General features: G+C 43.3%; 1 protein-coding gene across 4 annotated transcripts in view; it reads right to left on the bottom strand.

Annotated features, from left to right (window-relative positions):
• Window positions 1-1,093: 1,093 nt before the first annotated feature.
• The window catches only part of pam (peptidylglycine alpha-amidating monooxygenase), a 189,749-nt gene continuing 175,182 nt past the window's right edge, over window positions 1,094-15,660 (bottom strand). For 3 of the 4 annotated variants that reach the window (XM_063068606.1, XM_063068609.1, XM_063068607.1), the window contains 6 exons: window positions 13,630-13,748; window positions 13,414-13,513; window positions 6,636-6,695; window positions 6,204-6,407; window positions 4,921-4,983; window positions 1,094-1,939 (listed from right to left, as the gene is read on the bottom strand). In XM_063068606.1, the coding sequence (XP_062924676.1) occupies window positions 1,755-1,939; window positions 4,921-4,983; window positions 6,204-6,407; window positions 6,636-6,695; window positions 13,414-13,513; window positions 13,630-13,748 (731 nt within the window). In that variant the 3' untranslated portion in view covers window positions 1,094-1,754. The remainder of the gene's footprint in view (window positions 1,940-4,920; window positions 4,984-6,203; window positions 6,408-6,635; window positions 6,696-13,413; window positions 13,514-13,629; window positions 13,749-15,660) is intronic. The other variant, XM_063068608.1, reaches the window with a different exon arrangement.

Genomic DNA, 15,660 nt, shown 5'->3' with positions numbered 1-15,660 from the left:
AACCATTTCTTAAGGTCACATGGAACGTAGAACAGTACGGCACAATACAGGCCCTTTAGTCCATGATATTGTGCCAATGCTTTAACCTACTCCAAAATTATTCTAACCCTTCCCTTCCACATAGCCCTACATTTTTCTTTCATCCTTGTGCCCATCTAAGAATCTCTTAACTGTCCCTAATGCATTTGCCTCTGCCACTATATTATCCACCCACTACCTCTTTGTGTAAGAAAAAAAACTTACCTTTGGCAACCTTCCTCCAAACACCTTAAAATTATGCCTCCTTGCATTAGCTATTGTCACCCAGGGAAAAGGGTGTTGGTTATCTACTCTATGTCACTTATCATCTTGCACATCTCTATTGTGTCACCTCTCGTGCTCCTCCGCTGCAAAGAGAAAAGCCCTAGGTTGCTCGACTACTCCTCATAAGGTCTGTTCTCTAATCTAGGCAGCGTCCTGGCACATCTCCTCTGCATCTTCTCTAAAGCTTCCACCTCCATCCTATAATGAGGTGACCAGAACTGAACATAGGGTGGAATGAACTGTAAGGGCTCAAGGATCCCTGTCAGCTTGAATCAGTCTGGCCATTCTCCTCTGACCTCTCATTAACAAGGCGAGTTGCCCACAGAACTGCCACTGACTGGATGTTTTTCTTTTGTTTTCGCATCATTCCCTGTACACTCTAGAGACTGTTGTGCATGAAAACCTTGGGAGATCAGCAGTTTCTGAGATATTCAAACCGTTTCACCCACCATCAACAATCGTTCCACCGTCAAAGTCAATGAGATCACATTGCTTCCACATTCTCATGTTTGTTCTGAACGACTGAATCTCTTGACAATGTCTGCATGCTTTAATGCATGGAGTTGCTGCCACATGATTGTCTGATTAGATATTTGCATTAACAAACAAGTGTACAGGTGTATCTAATAAAATGACCACTGAGTATATTTCTGCACCAGACCAATGAAGGTCTAAGAAACCTGCAGGTCACCAATCTCTACACTAAGATAATACTGCCTTAAACTAAATACAACCTTGAAAATGTGCAAGATGAAGATGAATAAATCTTGTATAAAATAAGTAATGCTTATGAACACTTTATTACACAAATTACATTCAGCGCCTGAAAATAGTGCTCTGACAAAATAACAATTTTCCCCAGAACTAAAGTATTTGACATTTACTATGAATACATCAAAAGTGATCTTTTACTGTATATACAGATCAATTCGCTGTATAAACAGTTTTCTCCAGTAAACAAGACAGTTATAGATATAAACTAAGACAAAAAAGTAGCAGCCTTGCTTCCCTTTTGTAGTATGATTGGATTAGACTGAGAATGTTCGATAGAGAAGGCACAATATTACACACTGGAAATATCAAACTAAAGTGCCAGACAGGACGGTATCCAAATGCTACACCTCAAGCTGAGAAAAGTAACCAACGCACCAACACAGGTTTACAGCTCGAGCAAAGTAAGGCAGTAACATTGAAAGAATATCCATTATGGCCAAAGGCGGCAGATTTTGCTTCAGCATTAAATCCTGGTCTCCAGAATAAAACTGACTTGAATGTTTAAATATGATAGCAAAAGCATGAAATGAAACTCTCCACAAATAAATAAGAACTTACATGTGTGGCAAAAACGGAATAATACAACTACAATCAAACATAAATCCTGAATACAGCTTTTAGGACAACTAAATTAAACTCAATGTATTATTGTCAGATCAAACGGGCCTCAGCATTTTTCAAGAGGATGAGGTGGTGGGTGGAAGTGGTGGTGCAGAACACTCTTCTATTTCGGAGTCAGTGCCTTCTTCATCATCTTTTTCTTGATCGCTTCCTTCAGTACTCAATCTGTCAAAGCCTTTCCGGCTGTAGCCTCTGTGACTTGCAAAGAAGTTCCCCAAGTTCAATCCTCTGCTGCTTTTCCCTGCCAAAGAAAAAATTATATTTTAAACTTCTTGCAACATGCAAATTATTAATGGTCCAATTAACAAACCATTTGTTGCCGATGCTACCTTGGAAGTGGCACCAGAGGCGATGGAGAAGGGCCGGCGTCCTGATGAGGTTGAGACGGCATGCTAATCAGCCGCTGCACCCAAGCATATTCCTGGCTAACGTTGTCCCTGGACAACAAGCCGTGTGAACTGAGATTTTCCTATCAGTGGGAAACAACGGAATGTACCATTTTGTGCATCGTGGAGACCTGGTTGATGGAGGACACACTGAATCATGCCATTGAGCCGTCTGTGTTCTCCCTGTTCCGGGTGGACAGGTCTAAGAACCTCTTTGGGTAGAGTAAAGGAGGTGAGGTATGCTCCATAGTCAATAATGCTTGGTGCAACCCCTGGAATGTGCATGCCCTCAAATCCTTTTGTTCCCCGAATCTGGAGTACCTTGTGCTGCTGTGTAGACCCTTCTGGCTGTCTAGGAAGTTCATGGCTGTTATTGTCACAGCTGTGTATATTCCACCGCAGGCTGATACTGACCTGGCTCTCAAGGAACTGTATGAGACCACCAGCACCCTGAAGGCTGCTTTCATCATCACCGGAGACTTGAATCGAGCATCACTGACTAAAGTCTCTCAGAAGTTTTGTCAACACATCTAGGTGAGCACATGGGGAGATAGCATACTCAACCACTGCTACTCTCCTTTCTGCAATGCTGACAAAGCACTCCTCTGTCCGCCACTTGGGAAGTCTGATTACACCTCCATTCTGCGTCTGGCAGTGTACAAGCAGAAGCTGAAACAAAGACGGCCATAGTTAAAACCGTCCACTATTGGTCCAACCAATCAGTCTCCATGCTACACACATCAAAGTTGCTGGTGAACGCAGCAGGCCAAGCAGCATCTGTAGGAAGAGGTGCAGTCAACGTTTCAGGCCGAGACCCTTCGTCAGGACTAACTGAAGGAAGAGTGAGTAAGGGATTTGAAAGTTGGAGGGGGAGGGGGAGATCCAAAATGATAGGAGAAGACAGGAGGGGGAGGGATAGAGCCAAGAGCTGGACAGGTGATAGGCAAAAGGGGATACGAGAGGATCATGGGACAGGAGGTCCGGGAAGACAGACAAGGGGGGGGGGGACCCAGAGGATGGGCAAGAGGTATATTCAGAGGGACAGAGGGAGAAAAAGGAGAGTGAGAGAAAGAATGTGTGCATAAAAATGAGTAACAGATGGGGTACGAGGGGGAGGTGGGGCCTTAGTGGAAGTTAGAGAAGTCAATGTTCATGCCATCAGGTTGGAGGCTACCCAGACGGAATATAAGGTGTTGTTCCTCCAACCTGAGTGTGGCTTCATCTTTACAGTAGAGGAGGCCGTGGATGGACATGTCAGAATGGGAATGGGATGTGGAATTAAAATGTGTGGCCACTGGGAGATCCTGCTTTCTCTGGCGGACAGAGCGTAGATGTTCAGCAAAGCGGTCTCCCAGTCTGCATCGGGTCTCGCCAATATATAAAAGTCTCCATGCTACTGGAATGCTTTGATGATGTCAACTGGAATGTCTTTTCGTGACGAGGATGTCTCTGAGTTCACAGAAGGGGTCATAAGCTTCATCTGGAAGTATATCGAGGACGTTGTCCCCCAAAAATTGTTCAGGGTCTATCCAAAACAGAAACCCTGGATTAACAGTTCTGTGCACACTGCACTTACCATGTGAGACAAAGCTTTCGCCACCAGGAACTCAAGAACTGCAGCTATGATCTACGCAAAGTCATCAAGGCAGTGAAACGACACCACAGGGACAAGATCCAGGCACAACTCTCCACCAACGACACACACAGCTTATGGCAAGGTCTGCACACCATTGCAGACTTCAAAGCTAAACACAGTGGTGCTGCCAACATCGCTGCCTCTCCCCGAGATGAGCTAAATCTTTTTTTACACTTAGTTCAATGTCGCCAACACTGAGCAGCCAAGGACAGCTGCCGATGCGACCTGCACTTTGGTCATCTCTGAGGCTGAAGTACACAGATGTTTCCAACGAGTGGACAGCTAGAAGGCTGCAGGACCCGACAGCACCTAGGGTGGGTGCTCAGGATGTGCACGGCATAACTGACAGGTGTGTTTGCAGACATTTTTAATCTCTCCCTCTCACAGTGTAGAGTGCCCTCCTGTTTCAAAACATCCACCATTGTTCCTGTACTGAAAAAGATCAAGGTAACATGTCTGAGCGACTGGCATCCTGTCGCACTCACCTCAATGATAAGCAAATGCTTTGAGGGGCTGGTCAAGGAGTACATCTGCAGCTTGCTACCACCCAAACTGGACCCCTTACAGTTTGCCTATTGACACAACCGATCAATAGCTGATGCAATAGCCATAGGTCTACACGCTGTCTTTACACATCTGGAGAAGAGGGATGTTTATGTGAGAATGCTGTTCTTGGACTACAGTTGAGTATTCAACACCACAATTCCCTCCAGGCTTGACGAGAACTCTACGGAGAGTGGTGCAGACAGCCCAGCGTATCTGTGGATGTTCAGGACATTTACAGTGAAAGGTGCATAAAGAGGGTCCCAAAGATCACTGGGGAATTAAGTCACCCCAACTACAAACTGTTCCAGCTGCTACCATCCAGAAAATGGTACCACAGCATTAAAGCCAGGACCAACAGGCTCCGGGACAGCTTCTTCCACCAGGCCATCAGACTGATTAATTCACGCTGACACAATTGTATTTCTAAGATATACTGACTGTTCTGTTGTACATACTATTTATTACAAATTACTATAATTTGCACCTTGCACATTCAAATGGAGATGTAATGTAAAGATTTTTACTCCTCATGTATATGAAGGATGCAAGAAATAATAAAGTCAATTCGATGATGCAAAAATTTGGTAACAGTGTAGCTACAATGACGAAATTGAAAGACTCATAAATACTGCCTGTCTTTTATCATAGCCTTACCCCCAAGTCTCCCCAGGATTCCTCCCGATGACTGCTTGGACTCCAATTTGCTGTCAACATCATCTATAAAGAAAAAACGACAGCACGTAAAGACTGCAGACTTTGAAAAAATAAACAAGCAACACAGTTGGAGAGCTCACACATTGACACAGAAACCTAAAGTATGATTCTTAATGAGCATAAGATAGTTTGCTGGTAATGGTAGGGATAAGAAAGCATTAACAGATTTCAAGTCAGCATCTTTGGCAACAAATGGAATTCCCAAGTTATTAGAAATGTACCAAAAGAATATTGTGGCTGACTGGGCAAGGTAGGCAAATATGAAAAGACAACTCTTGTCTGTTTTGATAAGATTCTCAGTAAATTCATATTTGTTCATAAAATGTTATTCAATCCCATGAAACATCCTTTAATGGAATTATATGGCATTTTAATCACCTACATCAACTATTCTGTGAGTGTGATAATGTAATGAAGGATTGATGTTCAGAACTAAACTGAAATTGCCACTCCTTCAATTGACATTAAATTATTCCAGACATCAGAGATTTTTATTTCTTCAGGTTAGGCTCAATAATTCCTAAAGGTGACACACCACTGTAATATTTAAGCTACACAATGTATATTTAACAATTGCTTCCAAATATATGAATTTTCTGTATTATACATACAATATGTGTGCCACCTGTCAAAGGCTGAAATAGATACAGTACTGTGCAGAATTATAAGACATAGAGACTTTTGCATAGTACTATATTTGTCAATGTGGAGCAGAGAGCAAGTTTGTAAGTCCAGTGGGAGCAAAGGATGTTGGGAATGGCGAAGGTGGAGGGGTGTGGGACAGGTGGCAGAGGAGTGCCAGGGGCGGGGGTGGCGTGGGTACAGACACAGCCAGCCCTGAGACGCCAGACAAGGTCATAGGGTTCCAAATAATTGATTTATTGATCATTGCAGAATGCCCATCTGGTGCTTCTCTCTCCCTCCAGTTTTCATTCCCCTTCCCTTTTTCCCAATCATGATTCCCTTCTCCCTGCCCCCTTCCCATTCTCAGACTACAATTCTGACCCATATCAGAATCACGATTTAACATCACTAACATGTCATGACTTTTTCTGAGACAGCATTACAATGCAATACATAAAATTACAATACTGTGCAAAAGTCTTAGCACCCTAGCTATATATATGTGTGCCTAAGACTTTTGCATAGTACTGTAAACCAAAAAAAAATGCAGTTTAAATATGATCTGTTTTAGTTCCAAACTATTTGTATCTCAAGAGTACCTCCATACATCTTGCCTTTTCGCCAGTGGATGAAGACTCCAATTCCCACTAACATGACAACAGGAATAACGAGCAGCAATGTAATAAGGATGGGAGAAACGGCAGTACTGGACTGTTTGAGAACACTTTTGCTTTTCTGTTTCTCCAGCACGGCAGGCGATCTCATCTTCCCTTCTATTTCTGCTTCTATGAAAGTTTCAGTTGCTTAAAATGTAAAAATAATGTGAACAGTTATTAATCTTTGCAACAATTTAAGAAATCTGTTTTTACTCGTAATTTTAAAATGCAGAGTTTAAAATTGGTTTCAAAAATGCACAGTCTCAACAATTGCAACACTATTTGATCTTTCAAAATTTCTGAGCAATTTACATTTTTGCTGCAGTATAGGTTTTTGTAGTAAAATTTATTCAAAGAAAGGCAGGAGACGCTCACCATCTATCTCGTGCATTTCGATACCAGGCCCAGCTTTCTTCACTGAACGATGCTCAGCTTCTTAAAAAAACAAGTAACATTTTATCCATTATAAATCCTTCTGAGATTGGAGTTCACTTCTAATGATTTTGCTCTGTTAAATAATAATCCCCAAAATCATCAGTTGAAAAGGAAAATTTTAATGTGGATACTGCAAACATCAGGAATGTTTTTTCATGTATTTCCATATCTAAGAACACATGCTAGAAAAAAATCTGCAGATGCTGGAAATCCAAGCAACACACACAAAATGCTGGAGGAACTCAGCAGGCCAGGCAGCATTTTGGGCCAAAACCTTTAGGCAGGAATGGAGGAAAATAAAGCTGTGGATAGACATATCAGAATGGGAAATGGAATTAAAATGGGTGGCGACTGGGAGATCCCACTTTTTCTGGCAGACGGAGCTTAGGTGCTCGACAAAGTGGTCTCCCATATAACTATATCACAATTACAGCACGGAAACAGGCCATCTTGGCCCTTCTAGACCGTGCCGAACTCTTACCCTATCCTAGTCCCACCCCACTGACCTGCACTCAGCCCATAACCCTCCATTCCTTCCTGTCCATATATCTATCCAATTTAACTTTAAACGACAACATAGAACCTGCCTCAACCACTTCTGCTGGAAGCTCATTCCGCACAGCTACCACTCTCTGAGTAAAGAAGTTCCCCCTCATGTTACCCCTAAACTTTTGTCCTCTAACTCTCAACCCATGTCCTCTTGTTTGAATGTTCCCCACTCTCAATGGAAAAAGTCTAACCACGTCACTCTATCAATCCCCCTCATAATTTTAAATACCTCTATCAAGTCCCCCCTCAACCTTCTATGCTCCAAAGAATAAAGACCTAACTTGTTCAACCTTTCTCTGTAACTTAGGAGATGAATCCCAGGCAACATTTTAGTAAATCTCCTCTGTACTCTCTCAATTTTATTGACATCTTTCCTATAATTCGGTGACCAGAACTGTACACAATACTCCAGATTTGGCCTTACCAATGCCTTATACAAATTCAACATTACATCCCAACTCATATACTCAATGCTCTGATTAATAAAGGCCAGCAAACCAAAACCTTTCTTCACCACCCTATCCACATGAGATTCCATCTTCAGGGAACTATGCACCATTATTCCTAGATCCCTCTGTCCTAAAGCATTCTTTAATGCCCTACCATTTACCATGTATGTCCTATTTTGATTAGTTCTACCAAAATGTAGCACCTCACATTTTTCAGCATTAAACTCCATCTGCCATCTTTTAGCCCACTCTTCTAACTGTCCTAAATCTCTCTGCAAGTTTTGAAAACCTACCTCATCATCCACAACACCACCTATCTTAGTATCATCTGCATACTTACTAATCCAATTTACCACCCCATCATCCAGATCATTAATATATATTACAAACAACATTGGACCCAGTACAGATCTCTGAGGCACACCGCTACACACTGTCCTCCAATCTGACACACAGTTATCCACCACTACTCTCTGGTGTCTCCCATCTAACCACTGCTGAATCCATTTTACTACTTCCATATTAATGCCTAACGATTGAACCTTCCTAACTAACCTTCCGTGTGGAACCTTGTCAAAGGCCTTACTGAAGTCCACATAGACAACATCCACCATTTTACCCTCGTCAACTTTCTTAGTAACCTCATCAAAAAATTCAATCGGCAAGTAAGGTTAAAATAAATCCAAAGGGTTTCTACAGTTATGTTAGTGGCAAAAATATAGTGAGGGATAAAATTGGTCCCTTGGAGGATCAGAGTGGACGGCTATGTGTGGAGCCAAAAGAGATGGGGAGATTTTGAACAATTTCTTTTCTTCGGTATTCACTAAGGAGAAGGATATTGAATTGTGTAAGGTAAAGGAAACAAGTAGGGTAGTTATGGAAAGTATGACAATTAAAGAGGAGGAAGTACTGGCACTTTTAAGGAATATAAAAGTGGATAAGTCTCCGGGTCCGGACAAGATATTCCCTAGGACTTTGAGGGAAGTTAGTGTAGAAATAGCGGGGGCTCTGACAGAAATATTTCAAATGTCATTAGAAACGGGAATGGTGCCAGAGGATTGGTGTATTGCTCATGTGGTTGCATATCATATCCTGCATACATTTCCCAATCTACGTCGGGTCTCACCGATATACAGCAGGCAACACCGGGAGCACTGAACACAGTATATGACCCCAACAGACTCTCAGGTGAAGAGTCACCTCACTTGGGAGGACTGTTTAGGGCCCTGAATGGTAGTGAGGGAGGAGGTTTAGGGGCAGGTGTAGCACTTGTTCCGCTTGCAAGGATAAGTGGCAGGAGGGAGATCAATGGGGGAGGGTTGAATGGACAAGGGAGTCGCATAGGGAGCGATCCCTGCAGAAGGCAGAAAGTGGGGGGGGGCAGGGAAAATGTGTTTGGTGGTGGGATCCCATTGGATATGGCGGAAGTAGCGGAAAAATATGTGCTGGATATGGAGACTGGTGAAGTGGGAGGTGAGGATAAGCGGGAAGATGGGGTGACAGCAGACGTGCATGAAATGGAAGAGATGCAGTTGAGGGCAGCGTTGATAGTGGAGGAAGGGAAGCTCCTTTCTTTATAGGACGAGGACATCTCCTTCGTTCTGGAACGAAAAGCCTCATCCTGAGAGCAGATGTGGCAGAGATGGACAAATTGAGAGAAGGGGGTGGCATTTTTACAAGTAGCCAGGTGGAAAGAACTATAGTCCAGGTAGCTGTGAGAGTCCATGGGTTTATAATAAACATCAGTGGTTAAGCTGGCTCCAGAGAAAGAGACACAGAGGTCGAGAAAGGGGAGTGGGGGGGGGTTGTGTCTGAAATGGACCAGGTAAATTTGAGGGCAGGGTGGAACTTGAAGGCAAATTGGATGAAGTCGATGAGCTCAGCATGGAGGCAGGAAGCAGCACCAATGCAGTTCTCAGTGTAGCATAGGAAAAGTGTGGGACAGTCAAAAGTGTAGGCTTGGAACATAGACTGTTCCACATAGCCGACAAACAGGGAGGCATAGCTGGGACCCATGTGAGTGACCATAGCTACATCTTTTGTTTGAAGGAACTGCAAGGAGCCAAAGGAGAAATTATTTAGAGTGAGGTGGAGGAGAACTGGTTGGGTCTGGTGTCCAGAAAGGAACGGAAAGCTTTGAGGCCTTCTTGGTAGGGGCTGGAGGTGTATAGGGATTGGGCATCCATAGTAAAAATAAAATGATGGGGATCAGGGAACCTGAAATGATTGAAAAGATCCAGCACATGTGAAGTATCACAGATGTAGGTTGGAAGGGACTGAACTAGGGAGGATAAAACAGAGTCAAGGTATGCAGATATGAGTTCAGTGGGGCAAGAGCATGCTGAAACAAGGGGTCTACCTGGACAAGCAGGTTTGTGGATCTTGGGTAGGAGGTAAAAACGAGATGTGAGGGGTGTGGGAACTATGAGGTTGATGGCAGTGGATGGGAGATCCCCAGAGACCATAATGTTGGTGATGGTGTAAGAAACAATGGCCTGGAGTTCTTTAATGGGGTCCCGTTTGAGGGGTAAGTAAGAGGAGGTGTCCGAGAGTTGGCGCTGGGCCTCAGCTAGGTACAGGTCAGTATGCCAGACTACTACAGCACCTCCCTTATCTGCGAGTTTGATGGTGAGGCTAGGATTGGTGCGGAGGGAGTGGAGAGCAGAGCAATTGGAAGAAGTGAGGTTGGAATTGGAGACAGGATTGTTGAAGTCTAGACGGTTGATGTCCCATTAACAGTTGGCAATGAAAATGTCCAGAGCAGGCAGAAGACTCGGGCAGGGTGTCCAGGAAGAGGAGGAGGGGTCATCGGTGTGAGGTGGAGATTCCTTGCCAAAGAAATAGGCTTGGAGACAGAGGCAGCAATGAAAAGGTCCAGAGCAGGCAGAAGACCAGGGCACATGGATCTTTCAAGCAATGGCTCATGAGTTAAGGTGATCTGTTTACAAAATTAATGTCACAAAGAAACCCTGACAGTCATTGTAAAATCTCACATATGTATACCTTATCTTGAGTAGCTTGTATGAATGCAAAGCAGGAAAATATTCAATTCTTTCCAATAGCATTGTGTGGTAATTTTAAGCTGACCAGGAAAATGGCCTTTTCAAATCTTTTGGTAAAAAATTATCTGAAGATTTTTGTTGTACTACCTTAAAGGTTAGTGGAAACACATTCCAACTGTGCCTTTCAGAAGGGAATTGGATAAAAAGAAAGGGAGAAAAAAATGAACCAAAGGAAACCAACCAGTTGAGGGCTCTGTTGGTTTTGCACAAACATATAACAAAGACTCTGTGGGCCACATGTTTACCTTCTCTTGCTGTTCCATTCTATTATTCAATAATGTCAAGAACCATAATCCTATAAATGCTAACTTCTCCATTGCACTGCTGAAATAAATAATCACTAACCAAATTTGAAGCTACAATCTGATCAATTTTAGAAATATGATTATTCTGTCATTATGCAGACCCATTTAAAAATAAAAATGGGACAGTAATGAAAAAATATTAATATCTTATCTCCCAATCATCTCTAAAGGTCACATTTAATTTAAATTACTTCTGCTACCTGCAAATAAGGTCAGAGGTAAATCAATAGCCATTTGTTTATCTAAAAATCAGACAACTTCTGCAATGACATTCACTGAAGAATGCATTCGGAACAAGCTGCTTTGTGGACATCTGTACAATTTTGCACATGAATGTGGACGTGGCGATTACAGTGCTGCAGTTACAGTGGTGCTCATACCTCTTCAACTCTGGATCCATATTCAAAGTCACTACTAGGACATCTTCAAGGAGCAATGCCTCCAAAAGGTGGCTTCCATCACTGAGGGCCCCCATCACCCAGGTTATGCCTCGTTCTCTCTACCACCAAGGATGAGGTGCAGAAGCCTGAAGGCCTGCTGGCTAGCAGATGGAAGAAATGCCTTACAACTTATTTGGTAGAGTCAGATCTCCACCCTGCCACCTGCACATATCCTGCATTAACTGTAAAGAATCAGACTGCATACGTGCTAAAAGTGCTTAGTATTCTAATATTAACATACAAGTATACTGGGAACCGTACTGTAGTTACTCGGTTCGAGTTTAATCAAGTGTTATGTTATAGCAGAAATTATTGTCTTTAAGACAGGTTCCCTACAATGGACCAATACCATAAAGTAATGGGTCCATGGACCTCTGATTTAAGACCTTAAAATGTCAAAGTACCACATGCAGCTCAACAGCCCAAGTCTGAGTATCACTGCTGTAGGACATACAATGGCCTAGAGAACAACGGGACAAAAGTCAAGGGGACAGAATTAGAGTCCTAGAGCACGGAGACTGGCCCTTCGGCCCAACTGGTCCATGCTGACCAAGATGTCTCTTCCAAGCTAATCCCATTTACTAGCGTTTGGCTTCTTAACCTCTAAAACCCTTCCAATCCATGAACCTAACAAATTGTTTTTTAAAAGCTGTTATTGAGCTGCCTCAACCACTTCTTCCGGCAGCTGATTCTGCAAAGATAAACACCTTTGTGTAAAAAAGTTGCCCTCAAGTTCTTCTTAAATCTTTCCCCTCTCGCCTTAAATCTATATCCTCCTGTTGTGGATACCTCAAGTCTGTGAAAAAGACTGAATGCATCCACCCTATCTTATGCCCCTCATGATTTTACACACCTCTATAAGATCAGCTCTCAGACTCCTAACCAGATAAAGCTGAAGGTATAATTCCCATAGTTCACACCTGAAGGCATCAAGATAGTCAAGAGTTTATTTGAAAATGAAGTTTCAAATCTCAAGCTGAGTCTTCGAGGAGGGTGGGGGACTTAGAGAAGCGACGTGGAAGATTGTAACATCAGATCAGCAAGTCGCTGGTCTCTGCTCTCGTTGTTGTAGGAGAGCAACTTCTCTCTCCCTTGACGGGGAGGGAGGGAGGGAGAGGGGGAGAGAGGGAGAGAGGGAGAGAGGGAGAGAGGGAGAGAGGGAGAGAGGGAGAGAGGGAGAGAGGGAGAGAGGGAGAGAGGGAGAGAGGGGGAGAGAGGGAGAGAGAGAGAGAGAGGGAGAGAGAGAGAGAGAGCGAGCGCGAGCGCGCGCGCGCTGTCTGAGATACCGAAGTGCTGGGATATGGACTGTAGTTTGTGATGGATTCCGGATCACGGTCTCTTTGGGGGCTTTTGCCTTTGCTTGCATGGTTGGGGGGGGGGTGTCGGTGCTTCTGCAGCACATGGGGGGCGCTTCAGGATTCTGATGTTTCTATCGTTCATTCTGTGGGGTTTCTTGTTTCATGGATGTCTGTGAAGAGTAAGACTTTCAGCTTGTATACTGTGTGCCTTCTCCGATATTTAAATATTTCAAATAGTTCATTTTAATAGCAATTTCTATGCAACATTTTCCAAAATGTTTGTGTTGGGCATGTGGCCAAGTGGTTAAGGCGTTCGTCTAGTTATCTCAAGGTCGCTAGTTCGAGCCTCAGCTATGGCAGCGTGTTTGTGCCCTTGAGCAAGGCACTTAATCACACATTGATCTAGTGTCTGCGTGAGGAGTGGCGCCCCACACAGACTTCCAATCTGCGCCTTGTAAGGCATGAAAATACCCAACGCAGGCCTCTCATGGTCTGAGTCGACGTTCCCTCCCTCCCCTTTTCCAAAATAATGCTAATGAAGTACACAGACACCTCCACATCGCAGGTGTACTTACGCACACTGCAGTGACACATAACTACAATGAATCAACTTACTTTCCGCTGGTATGAATTTCCACACTGTTCTTGCTTGGATATCCCCAGCATAAACAATCTTATCATCTGTCGCAACAATATCATGTGGCATCAGGAATTTCTTCAGAAAATAAAGCAATGTTAATTTGTATGTTGGACTAAAAAGCATTATAACAATCTTAAAAAATACATACAAAAATTATTTCAATTTACAGGAAAGTTGTTGTTTACGTCTACCTGCGTGTCTGGTTTGAAGGTATCCAGTAACTCCCCAGATGTGAAATTCAAAACAAATCCTTGCACCGGCACTCCTTTACCGAAAAGAGCTTCTCCATTTACTGCATATAATTGACCACCTAAAATAAAAAATAATGCAACTAAATAATAACCAATTAAATTAAACAATGGATGTTCTGATTAAAAATTTATATTCCTCAAATTTGGCTCTAATTTTGCCCAAAAAATTTTCTAGCCAGGAATTACTATAATAAAACATAAATCATTTTGCATAAATAGTTAGCCTTGAAATTTTTACACTAGTCCCATATAAATATAGTCAATGACTAATGTGCACCCTTATTTCTTTCGCATGTGTGGGAAATACCAGCAGGGTCCTGCACCAAAGAAGGTAAAGTAATGGCTAGCAAGGGAGATTGAATGGACAAAGACAACTTTTGGGAAAATTGGTATCCCTTATATTGAGTAGGGGTTTGAAAGCAGATGAGCTGAGCAGCACTCAGAGGCAGAGGGATTAAAGAATAGACGATGACAGTAATCAGGGAGGGACAGGTACCTAACATAATTTAATGGCAATGATGAGATTATGTGAGAGTAACATTGAGCTGAGCTGGCCTAGGGAAGGGTTGGAAGATGTTGGGGAAAAGTACAGCTTAATTCAAAATGATTTACCAAGTAACAACTAATACTCCATGCACAGGCAGAAGCTACAAGACAGGAATGGACCGGAACTAAATGGATATAAAAGAATCCTCCATAGATAAAGAGCACAGCCTTTGTGAAACAAGCCAAAAACCCCAGAATAAAGAGAGTCAGAGTAAAGAGGGAATTCTCCTGGATTGTGCCTGGGATGGAGTGTTTCAGCTCTGAGGCCAGACTGGATCCTTTATTTTTAGTTTCTTTAGAGATACAACACAGTAACTGGCCCTTTCAGCCTAATGAACTCACGCTGACCGGTTGTCCAATTACACCCATGTGACCAATTAACAGACTGACCTATACATCTTTGGAATGTGGGGTGAATCCCATGCGGTCAGAGGGAGAACATACAAACTCCTCAATGAAAGTAGCGAAATTGAACCTGGGTCACAGCTGCTGTAACAGCACTGTGCTAACCACTACAGATCATATGGGTTTCTTTTCTTTGGAGCAGAGAAGACTGACGGGACACATATTTGAGATATATAAAATTCTGAGGAGCATAGAAAGTATTAGAGCATAGAGCACAAGCAGTTAGAAAGTGAGAGGCTTTCCCCCTGAAAATAATCAAAGGGCATAGATTTCAAGTGGACCAAACGGAGGCGGAGTTAAGATGGCGCTAAATGGCAACTCCTTTGCTTGCATCTTCGGAAACAGCTCTATTTCCATCTTTAATATCTTTATTTTTCCCTTCCAGGGTTCTTTTGAAGACCCTGACCTGGAGTTACATGCTGATTTGGTTCTTTGCGGGAATGGGACCCGTTCCAGTTTCAGGACTGGCCGTTGTTCGGCACGCCAAGGGTTCGGCCTGAAAGCCCAGCTCGAATTCAGAAGCCTAAGGTCTCGGGGCTCTGGAGACAGGCGGATCGAGGGTCAGTGTCACGACAGGAGACCCGTGTGTCGTCGGGTGAGTCGAGATATCTGCTGTGGGCCTGAAGACCCGGAATCTTTGTGATCTTCGGGCACAGAGCTGGAAAAAGTGACGTAACTGACTTTTTAACATCGTAAACCAGTGAGTTACTTGTTATATCTCCCCGCTCGCTGGGAAAATGGAGACATCTTTTTCTCCCTTATTAGGGAGAGAGAGAATCTGCGGTATGTCAAATGCCAGGTGTAACGTGAAATCTTTGGGGTAATTGCAAGTCTGTGTCTTTGCTACTGCTGTGCTCACACTCGAGTGCTTGTTGATGGTGCTGATGTTTGCTTCTTTTTGCCAGTGGAGGGAGGGGGGGGGGGATTGTTGCTCGCTGCTGCTTCCACACTGGAGGCGGGGGGAACACTTTGGGGTTCTTACATTCTTTGGGGCACTTCTCTGTTTGCGAAGGAAAAGCA

Source organism: Mobula hypostoma, chromosome 16 (genome assembly GCF_963921235.1).
Source record: "Mobula hypostoma chromosome 16, sMobHyp1.1, whole genome shotgun sequence".
NCBI classification, from domain to species: Eukaryota; Metazoa; Chordata; class Chondrichthyes; order Myliobatiformes; family Myliobatidae; genus Mobula; species Mobula hypostoma.
Note: the sequence above shows the minus strand (reverse complement) of the source record. Positions and strands in the feature narration are given on the sequence as shown.